A 16,126-nucleotide genomic window follows, 5' to 3' on the forward strand; every position below is an offset into this window, starting at 1 on the left:
TATACTCTGATATATACTTTTCTAAAAAGTTAATGTACCTCACACTCAAACTTATCTACTTTAAGTAATCTATCTCCTTAAGTTCCGGTTTTACACAGATTTTTATTATTTTTTCTCATTCTGTATATAAAACCTTTAGACTCGTTCGTTGTTATTCTCTACCGTAACTTAGTTTCTTATTAGATGAAAACAGTCAAATTTCACAAAAGAAACACAATATAGCCACACATTTGTGCTATATTAAATCTCATATATTAATAGTCCATATATCATAATTTCTTTTTATGCCATTATTTTATCAATTTTTTTAATTTGAGACAGAAATGTAGATGGAGTTGGTGGCCAATTATGATCTAGAGATAACTTACCATCCTAGTAAAACTAATTTGGTAGATGATGCTCTGAGTCGGAAGTGTGCGGCTTCGCCTATGAAATGAAGTCGTTGGTGGGTGAGATTAATACTTTGAAGTCGTGTGCTATCTTACAAAAACCATTGGTGCTAGAGGCACAAAATAGAGTTCAGTTGGCTGAAAAGAAGGATGAACAACTAGTTAATGTCTCTAGTGATGCAGATTCAGAGCTTGGCAAGCTGCAAGCTCACATAATAGGAAATAAGAACTGAATTAATAGAAAGAGAAAAATAAATTTATTCCTTGAGGGTTATACATTATTTTAACCAAATTTTACAAAAAAAATAATTAAAAACATAATTTATTAACAAGACATAAAAGCCTACAAAATACGGTGAAAGGAAACCCAAATTTTTATTTTCTACAAAAAGCCTATATTTATTTGAAAGGCTTACAAAAAATGTTTAAAGTATGTTTCTTTCCTAATTCATGGCTTTACTTGTTTGGTATACGAGCGGGACCATAGATAATGCTCATTATTGGATATAAACGTATTTTGGACCATTGTCTACTTATAAACCGTCCAAACATAATTGTCTGGACACGCTCGATGGTCCATGGGACGGACCAATTGGCACCTCTAGTCAAAGAATACTTACAAATACGGTTTGTAACTTTGTATAATTTGTGTTTTACTCTTTTTTTCTTCTTTTTATAACAAACAAAAAAAATCCTCTAATTCCAATTTAATAGTAGTAAGATATGTTGATTGGGACTTCTTGAGATTTGAGATTTCTTTCCCCCAAAAGTCAGAGAGATTCCTTTCACCTAAGACAGTCAACATGTTGGAAAGTGACTCGTGGCATAACCGACAGTGCCTTTTGAGTTGTATCTGAACCTTAAACTTTTAGAGAGAGATATATTAGTAATTGACATAATTCACCCCAAAATTTAAAAGTTAGAAGACTGTTGCCACATACTATATATATTGCTTAAGGAATTATGTTTCTTTCGATAATAGATTTTAATACACCTTTTCACGCTTAAGATTGGACATCTGTAGCGTGAAGTTTATGAGACTAGATATCTACAGATGGTAGTCCACACTATCGAGAAGAATAGATTTTGGCTCTGATATCATATTAGTACTCTGATATCATATTAGTAATAGACCTAACTCATTCACAAAAGCTAGTTCAAGAGAGAAGGATTGTCACATTATATATGTTGTCCAAGAAATTATGTTTCTTCCGCCGATGTGGGATAGATTCTAACAAGATATGCGTGAAAGAGTCGCAACTAAACGATAAGAGAGAAACTAAAATGAAACTCTATTGTCACACATCTCCCCTCATGCATTTATATTCTCTCTTAATTTTGGGTCAAATCACCATACACCACTCGTGTGCTCCTAACTTGTTTTCTGGGTTTCTCCAAAATCTTACCTTTTTAATTTTTTTAAAAAGGAGTTTGGTATCACTGCTGATTCCGACCAGAAACAAAAAAAATGGATTTGGAGTTTGCTGTTAATGGAGAAAGATTCATGGTTGATTCTATTGATCCATCAACGACCTTACTCGAGTTCTTGCGACTCAATACTCCTTTCAAGAGTGTCAAGCTCGGCTGTGGCGAAGGCAAATCTCTCTCTCTCTCTCTCTTCTCTGTTTTTTTTTCTCTGTATATTTTAGTGTTATAAGTTCAATCTATAATTGAAGTCTTGTGTTATGTTTTTAGTCTCAGAATTAAGTGAAGTTGACTCAATTTTGTAAAATCCAAATCTTGAGTTCTGTATCTCCTTGATTAGTGCAGGAGGGTGTGGTGCTTGTCTTGTGGTGTTATCAAGATATGATCCAGAGTTAGATCAGGTGAAAGAATGTAGTATAAACTCTTGTCTCACTCTTCTCTGTAGTGTCAATGGATGTTCCATTACAACATCTGAAGGTCTTGGAAACAAGAAGAAAGGATTCCATCCCATTCATAAGCGATTCGCGGGGTTTCATGCCTCTCAATGCGGTTTCTGTACGCCAGGGATGTGTATTTCTCTCTACTCAGCTCTTTCAAATAGCTCCAATGAGTTTACGGTTTCCGAAGCTGAGAAATCTGTTTCGGGCAATCTTTGTCGATGTACTGGTTATCGTCCCATCGTTGATGCTTGCAAGAGTTTTGCTTCTGATGTTGATATTGAGGACTTGGGGTTCAATTCCTTTTGGAAGAAAGGAGAAAGCAAAGAGGTTATGTTGAAGAATCTGCCTCCTTATCACCCCAAAGAACATCTTGTAACATTCCCTGAGTTCTTGAAGAAGAAGAAGAAGAAGAAGAAGAAAAAGAAGCTTCATAATGGTTTAGATCATTTGAGGTATCGTTGGACAACTCCTTGTAGTGTAGCTGAGCTTCATAACATAACTGAAGCTGCTAATTCATTAGGCTCTTTGAAGTTAGTTGTGGGCAACACTGGGACAGGCTACTACAAAGATGAGGAACGGTTTGATAGATATATTGATATAAGTCAAATTCAGGAGATGTCTATGATCAAGAAAGGTGAGGAAGGGATTGAGATTGGAGCCACTGTTACCATATCGAATGCTATTGATGCTTTGAAGAAGGAAGAAAGCAAATCTTGTTATATTTTCAAGAAAATGGCGGCTCATATTGAGAAAATTGGCAACCATGCTATCAGGAACTCAGGGAGTATCGGCGGTAATTTAGTGATGGCACAAAGCAGAAAGTTTCCTTCTGATATTACAACGCTTTTGCTCGCAGTAGATGCATCGGTGTATATGTTAAATGGCAGTAAAAAAACAGAGAAGGTTAAGTTACATGAGTTTCTTGAATTGCCTTCGATGTTAGACTCCAAACGCGTTCTTTTAAAGGTTGAGATTCCATTATGCACTGCTACTACTAGTACTACTTCTGGTGATGATGACACAGAGTTGCTCTTTGAAAGCTATAGAGCTGCACCTCGCTCTATTGGAAACGCGTTGCCGTATTTGAACGCTGCTTTCTCTGCGTTAGTGTCTCGCCGCCAAGAACCATCAAGAAGAGTTGTAACGGTAGATAAATGCTTTTTGGCATTTGGTTCTTATGGCGGTGATCATTCAATCAGGGCGATGGAAGTGGAGAATTTCTTAACAGGTAAATCACTTAGCTACAGTGTTTTATATGAAGCTGTTGGTTTGCTTAAAGGAATCATAGTTCCCGGAAAAGACACTCCGCACTTCGAGTATAGAAAAAGCTTGGCTGTTGGTTATCTTTTCGAGTTTTTCAACCCACTGATCGAGAGTGGCCATTATAGCAACAGCCATGTTAATGATACCGTGAAATCTCTTCTTCCCTCCCTCTCATCTTCACAGCAAGTTTTAGAGAGCAATGAATATCAACCTGTTGGTGAAGCAGTTATTAAAGTTGGAGCAGCTTTACAAGCTTCTGGTTAGCTCTTTATGCCTTATATGTAACTTGATAAAGATTCAATATAGGGCCTCAACATGAGCTTTTCTCTCAGGTGAGGCGGTTTTTGTTGACGATATACCGACTTTACCGAACTGTTTACATGGAGCATTCGTTTATAGCACAGAGTGTTTGGCTAAGATAAAAAGCATAAGCTTCAGAGAGAATGTGATTCCTACTGGAGTTTTTGCAGTTCTTACTTTTAAGGATATTCCAAAACAAGGACAAAACATTGGTTCCAAGACCGTTTTTGGGGCAGGACCTTTATTTGCAGATGAACTAACTCAATTTGCTGGTCAAAGAATTGCTCTTGTGGTAACAGAACAACTACAACTCCAATTTGCTTATGTTTCTTGTCGCGTAAACTAATCGAAAAGTATAATGGCTGCGTAGGTTGCAGACACACAAAAACATGCAGACAGGGCAGCAAAACTTGCAGTAGTTGAGTACGATACAAAGAATATAGAAGAAGAAGCAATATTAACAGTCGAAGATGCAGTGAAAAGATGTAGCTTTTTCGAGGTTCATCCAATGATTTACCCTGAACCAGTAGGTGATATTTTAAAAGGAATGGAAGAAGCCGAGCGAAAGATCATCTCTGCTGAGGTATTATCATCACAACTGTGTTTTTCCCTTTTTTTTCACCGCCAAAAGTTTTGTAACTACATCTTATTTTGTGTGTTTATATATACATATTCAGTTGAGGCTCGGGTCACAGTACTTCTTCTATATGGAGCCACAAACAGCACTTGCCTTGCCAGATGAAGACGACTGTGTGAAAGTATATAGTTCATCTCAAGCACCTGAGTACGTGCACTCGGTTATTGCTACATGTCTTGGCATTCAAGAGCATAACGTACGAGTTATTACCAGAAGAGTTGGAGGTGGCTTTGGTGGTAAAGCTGTAAAGTCAATGCCTGTAAGTATTTAATTTACCAGATTTGGTATGTTTTAGAAGATTGCATGCCGCTCACTGGAATTGGATGTTTCAGGTTGCAACAGCATGTGCACTGGGGGCATACAAATTGCAGCGTCCTGTCAAGATGTATATGAACCGCAGGACTGATATGATAATGGCTGGAGGAAGGCATCCAATGAAAATAACTTACGATGTTGGTTTTAGATCAGACGGGAAGGTCACAGCACTGGAGTTTACAATGCTAATAGATGCAGGGCTTGAGCCAGACGTAAGTGCAATCATGCCGCGGAATATAATGGGTCCGCTAAGGAAGTATGATTGGGGAGCTTTGTCATTTGACATAAAAGTTTGTAAGACGAATTGCCCCAGTAGAACTGCGATGAGAGCTCCAGGGGAAGTACAAGGTTCATACATTGCGGAATCCATTATCGAGAATGTAGCAACTTCTCTTCATATGGACGTTGATGCAGTGAGAAAGATTAACCTTCATAGTTGTGACAGCCTCAGAAAATTCTACACGCACATCTCTGGTGACCCTGATGAGTATACATTGCCTTTATTATGGGACAAACTTGAGATATCTTCCAAGTTCAAGGAGAGAGCTGAGATGGTGAAGGAGTTTAATGTGTGTAACGTATGGCGGAAGAGAGGGATTTCTAGAGTACCTATTGTCCATCAAGTTATGCAGAGGCCAACCCCGGGGAAAGTGAGCATTTTGAGTGATGGTTCTGTTGTGGTTGAAGTTGGAGGAATTGAGTTAGGGCAAGGGTTGTGGACCAAAGTACAACAGATGGTTGCTTATGGTCTCGGTATGGTTAAATGCCAAGGAAGCGATAGGCTGTTGGAGAGAATACGGGTTGTTCAGTCCGACACACTCGGTATGATCCAAGGAGGTTTCACTGCTGGTAGCACAACATCCGAGAGCAGTTGTGAAGCTGTTAGGCTTTGCTGTGTTATCTTGGTGGAGAGATTGAAACCAACAATGGATAAGATGATCATGGAGAAGCCGGGTTCCGTGACATGGACCATGCTCATTCAACAAGTAGGTAGCCTAGTAGATTACGATACTCTTATTCTAAAGATAGATTCTGCATGGCTAACCTTAAAGTTTGGCTTTATCTTTTCATCAGGCGCATGGTCAGTCTATTAATTTATCGGCGAGTACACTGTATACGCCAGAGTATGCTTCCATGGAATACCTCAACTATGGTGTTGGAGTCAGCGAGGCAAGTCATTATGGCAAAAAAAACTATTCTTTTAAAAACTTTGAATATCATCAATCAAACAATAATCTGATTCTACTTGCAGGTGGAAGTGGACCTTGTGACAGGAAAAACAGAGATTTTACGATCTGATATCATTTACGACAGTGGGAAAAGTCTTAATCCTGCAGTTGATTTAGGACAGGTAAGTAATAATTTAGTTAGCTCTGCACATGTTTTCCTTCTAGTCATTTTATTGTGCTAAGCAACAAAATGAATGGTTTGTGAAAAAGATCGAAGGAGCGTTTGTTCAAGGCATCGGGTTTTTCATGATGGAAGAGTACACTACTGATGAAAAGGGACTTGTGGTGCAACAAGGCACTTGGGACTACAAAATTCCTACTGTGGACACAATCCCCAAACACTTCAACGTCGAGATTGTCAACTCTGGTCATCATAAAGACCGTGTTCTCTCCTCCAAAGGTACACTATGCTTTTCCTTATCTGATTTGAGCTATAAACTATTATCTCATCTTTCATTTCAATATTGTTATATTCTTATCAAAATTATCACTTGTTGTTCACATACCGAGTGATTATGATTATGATTATGTGATTATGTGATTATGATTTTAGACTTAATATTATAATAGAGACAGGGATCTACAATAACGTTCATTTACAAGTGTTATCTTTAATGTTGCTCCCTATTGTATCTGGGAGTCGTCACTACTTTAATACTCAACAACTTCTTCCTTCTGATCAACAGCCTCCGGTGAGCCACCTATGCTTATGGCGGCTTCTGTTCATTGTGCAACGAGATCAGCCATTAGGGAAGCTAGGAAACAGTCCCTTTCATGGAACTGCAACGATGGAAACATAGATGAGTCTGGTACGGATTTTGAGTTACCGGTTCCAGCGACTATGCCTGTGGTGAAGTCTCTTTGTGGATTGTATAATGTAGAGAGATACTTACAAAGGAAGATCCTCGGATAATATAGGCAAGCAAAACTCTCGTTGCTGCAAAATTTTACAGTCTTGCACATTCTAAAGTTGTCATTTAGATTTACTATACAGGCTAAAATAATTGTTTCTGTGCATCATTGTGCATAACCAAAGCCTTAAAGTTTGAAAACAAAATCAATAAATCAATAATAAAGTCTTACATGTCATTATAGATTCCTCCTATATCTCTAATTATAAATAGTGAACTGCCCATCCCTCTAATTACTTTCATAAAAAGTGTTCATTCTCCAAATTTACCCTAGTTAGAATGTGTGTATCCATTGTAAACCTATATTTTGCTTTCAGGTCATTAATCTCCTTTTTAAAGTTTATGCCCTTGGGCATTTGGTTTTATTGTTTTTTCCGGCTCGGTTTACGAGCTTCACTATCAAAACCTCTGGAAGAATTGCAGAAAAGGTTCAGTTCCGTTATGGCTAAAAGTTATATATAACGAAAAAGATGTTAAACTATTTAGATATGACCATATAAATCCATCAAAGTCTAGAAAGGTATCAGTCAGAATATATAAGAAAACCGTTGTTCTTAATACTTAGATGATTATACAACCTGAACTGCACATTAGATATATTATATTCCTAGAAGCAAACCTGATAAAAGTTTAAACCCACTTAAACAAGTGTCACGGAAGCTCAGAAGAGAGTAGTAGAGTACTGACAAGTGTTAACCAACCTTAAGACTTGATCAGGTGTCGTGGGATTGATCTTTCTCGATGAAGTCCAATGCCTGATCCTTTGAAATAACATTCACGATACTCACTCTGTTCTTATGAAATACTCCATATATCTTGTCCGCAACTCTCACAAGCTCAGGACGGAAAGTCGTGGTTATGAACTGAGTTTCATATTTATCAGCTAGACGACGAATCAAGTTGCCCACAGCGGTTCGATACTGAGGATCAAGTGCCGCATCAATCTCATCAAAAAGATAGAATGGTGCAGGATCGCATCGCTGGATGGCAAAGATTAGTGCAAGAGCAACAACGGTTTTTTGGCCTCCTGACAATTGTTTCATTGCTTGTGTCTCTCCTTGACCAGTAAATGACACCTACCAAACAAGTGACAACTACGATCAGCCCGAAAGCTAGACCAATAAAAATTATATACCTTTCTTTTTATGAATGTAATGTCAATAAGTCTTTCTGTACCTTCACTCTTACGCCAAGGTACTTCTCAAGCCTTCCCTCTGCATCAGTTTTACGACTTCCATCGTCGTCATCATCTTCATCGTCATGATCACGATCCTGAATATGTACGCAAAATGTATCATGTCCAAACGAATAAAGTGCAGATTAAACTGGAAGTTTTATGTAATTCCTTGGTGGAGACAAAGTAAAGGTTCTCAAGATGAAGAATAAACAATAATACCAGGGACATACTCCCACACTTAAGGCTCACTAAAAGACCTCTGCACATGGTTTAGCAGAACACTAAATTTATCTCGTTCAATTGTACTCTGGAATTTAGTAAACCATTTTGATAATGAAAAAACACACAAGGGATTTAAAGGTAAACAAAGGACATAGATGAAAAAGTTTTCGAGGAAAAGGATGTAGAAACATGCCTTTAATTTCTTTATGAGAAGCTGACCATATCCACCTTGCACAAGCTCAGAGAATACCTCCTTGAAGTGACGTGCAACCCCTTTGAAAGTACGTTCAATCGATTCGTCTTTCCGCTGATCCAGAACTGTTATCAGTTCTTTAATTTTCTGCAGAATCGTCATATTTGTCAGTCAAGCTCTACTTTCTAAATATAATTTGGCCAAGAGTATGAAACCTCCATTAGTTACCTCATCTCCTGCATCAAGCTCTGCTTGCCGATTCTGGAGTTCTTCTCTCTGTTCTGTGAAATTTACATATTGATCAAGCGCCTTCTTGTTTACATGGCTGAATTGTTGCAGCTGTTCACTGCACCGGTGTAGCATCTTCTGCAGCTCCTTGATATTTTTTCGTTTATACCTATAAATTTTCATCTCTATTACATATTATAGAACTCCTAGGGCAAAAATCTCAGGGCATATAACAATGATCTGCCCATGACAACTAAGAACTAATTGGACAAGATAAATGGAAATTAAGGACAGTATAACTGTAAAAGTTCCAACTAAACTAAGAGAGCCGAACTGGCTGAATGATGACCAATATAAAAGAGATGAAGCAAACATACGTGTCAAAAGCGTCAGACGACAATGGACCCAATCCCCTAATCTTCTTTGTATACTCATCTTGCTTAGCAAGGAGTGTGTTGCGAAGGCTAAATAGTTCCTCTAACTTTTTATCTACATCTTGCAGTGTCCCCTTACAGTCATCTTCCAATATCTGAGAGAACAAGAATTTGTTTTGGTCACAGATACTATACCGACAAAGGCCAGTCTCTTAAATTACAGAATATACTACCTTTAGCTTTGCTTTCTCATCTTTAATTTTCTTGACTTGCTTCGTCTTCTCGTCAATGCTGTCACAAAGACCTAAAAACAGAAAATGGCAGTGAGTGAACTCGTCCGAATAGTAAAAGACCAAGATCAAGCAAGATAGATCAGAATGTTTGGGACCCACTTTTAAGCTCTTTTGCGGCCTCATTAACCAAATTTTTTGCATCATCAAGTTCTTGTGCCTTTAAGCCAGCTGAACTAGGCAAACTATCATCGTCGATGGAAGCTATAGTAGCCTCTAACTCATTTCTTCTCCTCTTTAAGTTGGTAGCCAAATTAGCCTCCAACTCTGCTTTTCTTGTCTCCCTCTGTGTGTGATGAAAAGCAAACAAATCAGACTTATTACAAAAATAAAAACGCACATAAATCAGGACTTACTCTAACGAAATAAAAGCACACTTATTCAAAAAATGTAAAAGCACATAAATCAGACTCGTTTAAACAAAAAATAGCACGCAAATCAGACGTCAATCTAAAACAAAAGCAACATTCAAACTTTATTTTTAAATGCCAACCTCAATGCGATCCGTCGTGTATGCAATATTCTTTTCCTTAAGATCCTTAATTTCGGGGTTTAATCGTGACAACTGCTCCCTTTCTTCTGGTGTTAGGTGATCCACAAGTTCTGTTCCCATTTCAGCTTCCTTCATAGCCATGCTGGATCTAAGCTGATCAATTTGTGTTCTAATATCACCTAGTGATTTCTCCTGCAAACAGATGAAGAAATTTAGTATATACAATATGGATGTACGATATATTAGCACTGATGGCCACTTTAAAAATGAATTGAAAGACTAGAGGCATAAAAGAATGGCACCTTATTTTCAAGAGCTTTATATATAGCATGTTTCTGCTTATTTACGTTAGCTATCTCTTGCTTAAGTTGCTCCACCTGTAATTTGCTGTGCGTCCAATCTGCTTCAAGTCTCTGCTGCTCAGTAACAAACTGTGTAATATGCTGATCTATCAGTGAGACATGTTAAGTAAACGCTGTGAATGGGGAACTATTGACAGGGAAAATTAAAATAAATAAACACATACTCAACACTCATCAATGAACAATACGATAGTTCATCAGAAAACAAAAATGCAAAAACGAATATGCAAAAACGAATATGCAAAAGCCAGTTATGGAAAGGATATCATCAAGCTGCCTTTTAACATCCTCCAATTCTGTCACCTTCGCATTTATAGACTTTGTATTTTGTATTATAATATTCATGAATCTTAATTTTGACCGCCTGTGGTCATAGAATCCACCTGTCATACCACCCTTTTTGCTCACCTGGTCACCTGTAATGGTACACCATAACCTTCAGGTACCAAATACATGTTGAATAGAATGTAAAGTGAATACAAATGCAATTACAGTTTCAACCTTCCATAGTTATGCAATCGAGGCCATTGCTCTTAGCAACTCTTGTTGCTACATTCAGATCTTTACATACTACTGTTCTACCAAAAACCTACATCAAGACACATTACAATATAATGACATTAACATAAACACAAAAGTATAAAACACAAAAGTAAAATAATTCTATCAAAGGTACATCTAAATAAGTGAGCCATGTGAAAACAGAAAGGCACAAACAAAGCTCAGAAGGTGACAAGAAATTGCTGGGCAAAAAAGTGGACAGAGAACAAAAGGAACACCTGAGCCAATGCTGGTCCAAACTTAGAGTCGTACTTTAACTTTTTCAGCAGTGGTATTGCAGCAGAATCTTGTGGAAAGTTTACATGAGGCGCCTTTACCCGATTCAGAGGTAAGAAGGTCAGTCGACCACCCTTTATAGAATTCAGGTGTCTGATTAACTTGGTTGAAATATCATCATTCTCAACTACCACGTGAAACAGGCTGGTCATGGAACAAGAGATGAAAAGAGCAGATCATAAGGAAAAAATAGTCACACAGCGAATAGTACGATCATAAGGAAAAAATAGTCACCGCATACCTGTTTCCTGCAGTGACTTCAACTGCAGTGAAAAACTTTTCATCGCAATCAACCAACTCAACAAGTGGACCAAAAAATCCATTGATCCTATACTCTTCGACATACCGTCGAATAGTGTGCAGCCCTCGCCTAACATCCTGGGAAAATAAATGGGCTGAGTCAACAGAAACGAAAATTGAAAATGGCCATCAAATTACATCAGCTCGGTAGAGATGTAAGGATAGCACATTGCTTGCCAACTTCTAACTATGCCGAAAGGACTTGGATGGATCTAATTCATACAGTGCTCCTAAAAAGTTAACAATTTCCCCTCCATATTACTGTCAGCAACAAGAAAAGAGATACCAAAGCCAAACACTTACTCCTGGAGTTGCATGCTCGAGGTTTTTCTTTGCCCGTTCAAGTTCCATTTTCAACTTCTCAATCTCAGAAGATAGTTGACTTTCTTCTCCCCATTTTTCCCTGGTTAACATATATCCTGTTATATCAAAAATAAAAATTTCTACTTTCTTACAGGTATCTAAAATGGAAGCAAATCCTACTTTCTTATTCTCTGTTCTTCATCTCTCTCCCTTTTTTTAATATTGAATAGTTCATGGGACTTGGAAATGTGAGATCCCAGTTCACCAATTTCAACTTCATGTTTCTTGATGAGTCCATCACGCTCTGTTAAATCAGTATTGAGGCGAAGAATTTCATCATGAAGTTTTTTCTCCTACAATAGAATCAACATGTTAGATCACCAATCTCATCCAACTGATTCCATATATTCACTGCAAAAGATGAAACTATACAGAAATCCAAATTTCATTGAAAATTTGAAAGACATTTTTACATCTTTTTGACTTTAAAACACTGTGATCATATGACCTAAATACTACGATACAACTTCCATATTTAATAATGCAAACTCACTTGAGTCATATTTGAGTCTAGAACACGCTTAAGATCTTCAATCTCCTTCCTGAGCCATTTGTCTCGGGCAGCCTTGTTCGAAAATTGAGTTGCACGGCCCTGTTTCTGGTAAAGAATGCTAAGTTTTTTTTCCAGCTCCATGATTCTGTAAGAAAAAACCACAAACAGTAATTATCAATGTACGATGACCCTAATAAAACCCAAAAAAAACAATTTGCATCACTCATGCCAAACAGCAGAACCTCCCATTCTATCAAGGGAATAAATACTATTGCTTCCCTCAAAACAGGAGGCCTAGACCAACATACAACCCACTCATTTTCAGCATGAACAAAGCTATTTCCGTGTTACACTACATTACATAGGCCTACCTTTTTGTTGTCTGCTTTTCCTTGTCAAGTTGACTTTCATATAAAGGATTAATTGCCTCCAGTTCTTTTAAAGAATCCTGCATTTCTCTTTCCACCATATGAAGCTGCTCAAGTGCATCATTCTGAAACCCATAGTAGTTCATTAGTGCACATTATCCATACATAAATAAAAATCAACTAGACATTCTTTTGCAGGCATGCAACTTTTATATCCATCATGATGTAAACTTCTTGCTCAAAATTTCTAAGCAGATGCGACTAAGTACCAGCTTGTGACCACATGTGTTGCCACTAAGTTAGTAATACCTTAGACTGGATATTTCCAGTAATCCGATCCTGAAAGTCCTTAACATCAAGCTCCAGCTTTGTCTTCTTCTGTATAGCTTCATTTTGTTGAGCTTCAACAGTTTCTTTCTCCTTGTATAATGTCTGAAGCTCCTTCGTCAGCCCTTTTAGCGACTCATCTAAGGACTTGGAGTCGTCCTGAGCCTTCTCAACTCTATCATACATTTTAGTAGACTCTTCAGATGCCTTAGTTCGTGCAACTTCTACCTAAACCATGACAGAAGAGGCCCATTTTTAAAGGTAATTCAGCGATGAGTGAATAACAAAATAACCTTTGCTTAGAGAAGTGCATATAAACAGTCTGGCGGAGCTCAGCAAAACAGCAATCGAAAGACCAATAAACTAATTTTTAAATCATAAGCAACATCAAGTTCACTGAAAAAAACGAGACAACATTCAAAACATGTGCCTATAGTTGGCTGACCTGTTCCAGTTTCTCCCGAGCATCGTGAAGCTCTTTGTCGTAAATGGTGTATTCCAGTGATTTCCTCTGCTTGTCAAGTTGTTGATATTTTCTGAGTTCTTCTTTCTCTTCGTCCAATTCCTTTAGTCTTTCATCCAAGTAGTGGACAACTTCGATAATCTGCTTCCGTTTATTCCCTGGGAAACGAGTAATTTGGCAATATTAGATTTTTAAGGTAGCCATGCATGCATCTGAAAATTAAAGAGGTTCCAATATCACTGCAGATTGATAACTTGCCTGTCTCCTGCATAATTTTTAAACTCTCACGACGCCTCTCCTCATAAACACGGGTACCACCTATCTCTTTTAGCAGATCCAGCCGTTCCACGTCTTTCATCAATGTTAACGAGGCTATCTACAAACATACCAAAAAATAAGGCATTTAAAATGAAGAACGCTGCTGTACAGAAATCTGTTTGCCCACATTAACTTCTCTCTGTGCTTGGCAGCGCAGGATTAATCCAACCATATATTCTCTCGCAGGAGCTTACCTTTCCTTGTTGAACAACATAGTACGGATTAGAACGAGAAAACCCAGCACTCTCCAATAAATTCATAACTTCAGCTTTTCTGCAAGTTTTGTCAGATAAATATTCAAACATCCACGAAATAGGGCATCGGAAAAAGAGTGTTCAAATTTAAAGAAACAGTGCGCACGTTATGTGTTTCAAATCCAATAAATAGTCATCCTTCTTCAGACCAACTGTTCGGCGCAAGCGAATTTCTTCCTTATCAACCTAGTGGAGAAAATTAAAACACAAATGATGAGGACTGAAATATACAATTTAGGGAACTATTTTGCATTCAGGAATAAGAAGTATGTGGTGGAATACAAGATTTTCAACGGGCTTTGCGTTTCAACTTCGATTTGCATAGCACCCCAAGTATGTTTTGATACTACCAGATTTTCTTAGGTGCGGCTAATCTTTACAAAATTAGTACTTCAGAAACCCAATAGCCAAGAAACTGATGACAGTTTTATGAACTTGAAGGGAACTTTAGTATATAACTGATTGACATGAAGCCATAAAAATTAACCTAAAAGAACCTGTACACTAGACTAAGATATGATGGATCTAATCTAAAGCTTAGAAACACAGTTTTTTCAGCTTCTACCTGACAGAAATACAGGTCGATGGCAATACTACGATCCAAACATCAACGAGAAACATGAACAAATATTTGATCAAACAAAAGAAAACATCCCATCACAATTTCCAGACAGAAAAAGGTTTAAGCAAGGGAGTTATTACCGGGAATCGGTTGTCAGAATTATCAAACACAATCTCCACAAACGCAGAAACAACTTGATGACCAGCACCCTCCTGTCCAATATAACAGGCTCATAGTTAGAAAATGCTCTCAATACCATGAAATGCACACAAACGAAGCAACTTTGAAGCCTGCAAGCGAACAACTAGACATACGTGGAGTAATGCATGCCTATCTTCACTCCGCAGATTTTGGAAGATGTCACTCAATACAAAACGAATTGCTGCATCCCAAACCAAGATTTCACTTAGAATCAAATATTTTGCAAACAACAAAAGAACACCAGGAAGGCTCAAATCTCACCATGGAAGAAATTACTTTTCCCAGACCCATTCGCCCCAACTGCATTCAAAAAGGAAAACAGTTCATGAGTTTCAGTAACAAGTTCAAACACTCCAAAATCAAACATGAAGACTGAAGAATACAGCACAAAAATACTCAGAACAAGGATGATCTGAACAACATTACCAACACAATTAACTCTGTCGCTGAAATCCTCAGTAGCAACTTGCTCTTTGTAACTCTTAAATCCTTCGATTATAACCTTCTTACACACAATAATCAAATCCGAAAACCACAGAAGAAATTAAAACAGAGATTTACAAGATGATGAACCATCAGTTTCCAATTAAAAACAATAATAGAGGAAAGAATAAAATCGAACCTGCTTGATATACATAGCGAATACCCTCAGTAGCTACTCCAAAGTCCAAACTGTCAAAATCAACACACAATCCCAGAGATTATTAGATCAAGCGAAGCAGATAAACAACAGATTTAGACTCGACGAGCAATCAAAACCCTAATTTCGGTATGAAAAAAAAACGAAAGAAGTTGAAATTCTAGGGTTTACTACAACTTTCGTAATAGGAGAGTAGACAGATCCAAGCGGAAACGAAGACGGAGGAAAGACGTAGCAATCGGGAATCTACAAAAACTTTACCTAAGTGAGGAGGAGGTTTATTCACATATGGAGAACGATTGAGTTGAGAGAGAGAGAGAGAGCAGAAAATTGGAGGCAAAGTAGAAAAAAAATGACCGGGAAAATAAAAATCAGCCCAACAAAAAGAAAAAAAATAAAAAGTAGAACTGAAAAAAAAGAAATGGTACACTCCGTAGGCAGCAACTAGCAAATAACTTTCTTTCTTTTCTTTTTCTTTTGTTCTAACGGAGAACGATAAAAAAAAAAAAAAAAAAAAAAAAAAAAAAAAAAAAATAGAAATAAAATATTTGTCATATGGTAAGAAATAGATGATACTACAGTAAAACCTCTCTAAAATTAATAATGTTGGAACCATGAAAATCTATTAATTTATAGAGGTTTCAATTATTAATTTATAGAGAGATTTTCCTAATTTGGTAAAAAACATTAATTTAATGGTTATAACTAATATTTTTATAAAATCAATTACAATGAAAATAACAATTATCATG

General features: G+C 37.3%; 2 protein-coding genes across 3 annotated transcripts; one reads left to right on the forward strand and one right to left on the reverse strand.

Annotated features, from left to right (window-relative positions):
* Positions 1 to 1,363: 1,363 nt before the first annotated feature.
* LOC104752615 (abscisic-aldehyde oxidase) lies at positions 1,364 to 7,087 on the forward strand. Its single transcript, XM_010474805.3, has 10 exons — positions 1,364 to 1,984; positions 2,160 to 3,776; positions 3,850 to 4,109; positions 4,188 to 4,400; positions 4,495 to 4,713; positions 4,787 to 5,755; positions 5,844 to 5,939; positions 6,022 to 6,120; positions 6,209 to 6,398; positions 6,685 to 7,087. The coding sequence occupies exons 1-10, from the start codon at positions 1,858 to 1,860 to the stop codon at positions 6,909 to 6,911; spliced, it is 4,017 nt and encodes a 1,338-aa protein (XP_010473107.2). The 5' UTR covers positions 1,364 to 1,857; the 3' UTR covers positions 6,912 to 7,087.
* Positions 7,088 to 7,366: 279 nt separating this feature from the next.
* Positions 7,367 to 15,897, reverse strand: LOC104752616 (structural maintenance of chromosomes protein 3). 2 transcript variants are annotated; one of them, XM_087491577.1, is made up of 28 exons: positions 15,636 to 15,897; positions 15,357 to 15,406; positions 15,161 to 15,236; positions 14,996 to 15,034; positions 14,848 to 14,915; positions 14,674 to 14,745; positions 14,078 to 14,157; positions 13,912 to 13,990; positions 13,658 to 13,775; positions 13,382 to 13,557; positions 12,919 to 13,164; positions 12,613 to 12,734; positions 12,242 to 12,386; positions 11,869 to 12,041; positions 11,689 to 11,788; positions 11,327 to 11,463; positions 11,028 to 11,229; positions 10,750 to 10,837; positions 10,515 to 10,664; positions 10,189 to 10,340; positions 9,887 to 10,078; positions 9,496 to 9,679; positions 9,337 to 9,407; positions 9,107 to 9,258; positions 8,730 to 8,898; positions 8,502 to 8,648; positions 8,086 to 8,181; positions 7,367 to 7,985 (listed from the first exon to the last, which is right to left on the reverse strand). In XM_087491577.1, the coding sequence occupies exons 2-28, from the start codon at positions 15,369 to 15,371 to the stop codon at positions 7,623 to 7,625; spliced, it is 3,612 nt and encodes a 1,203-aa protein (XP_087347703.1). In that variant the 5' UTR covers positions 15,372 to 15,406; positions 15,636 to 15,897; the 3' UTR covers positions 7,367 to 7,622. The 2 variants fall into 2 exon arrangements, with proteins under 2 accessions (XP_087347703.1, XP_087347704.1); XM_087491578.1 differs by having other exon boundaries at positions 15,552 to 15,820.
* Positions 15,898 to 16,126: the final 229 nt, after the last annotated feature.

The sequence above is a fragment of the Camelina sativa genome, chromosome 16, assembly GCF_030686135.1.
Source record: "Camelina sativa cultivar CO46 ecotype springtype chromosome 16, ASM3068613v1".
Classification (NCBI taxonomy): Eukaryota; Viridiplantae; Streptophyta; class Magnoliopsida; order Brassicales; family Brassicaceae; genus Camelina; species Camelina sativa.

Coding starts and splice junctions, on each gene's coding strand:
- LOC104752615 (XM_010474805.3), top strand. CDS start 1,858: ATGGATTTGGAGTTTGCTGTTAATGGAGAAAGATTCATGGTTGATTCT. Junction 4,401..4,494: donor GAAAGATCATCTCTGCTGAG/GTATTATCATCA, acceptor ATACATATTCAG/TTGAGGCTCGGGTCACAGTA. Junction 5,940..6,021: donor ATGGTGTTGGAGTCAGCGAG/GCAAGTCATTAT, acceptor TTCTACTTGCAG/GTGGAAGTGGACCTTGTGAC.
- LOC104752616 (XM_087491577.1), bottom strand. Junction 13,776..13,911: donor ATGTTGTTCAACAAGGAAAG/GTAAGCTCCTGC, acceptor GTATGTTTGTAG/ATAGCCTCGTTAACATTGAT. Junction 12,387..12,612: donor GAAAAGCAGACAACAAAAAG/GTAGGCCTATGT, acceptor TTTTTCTTACAG/AATCATGGAGCTGGAAAAAA.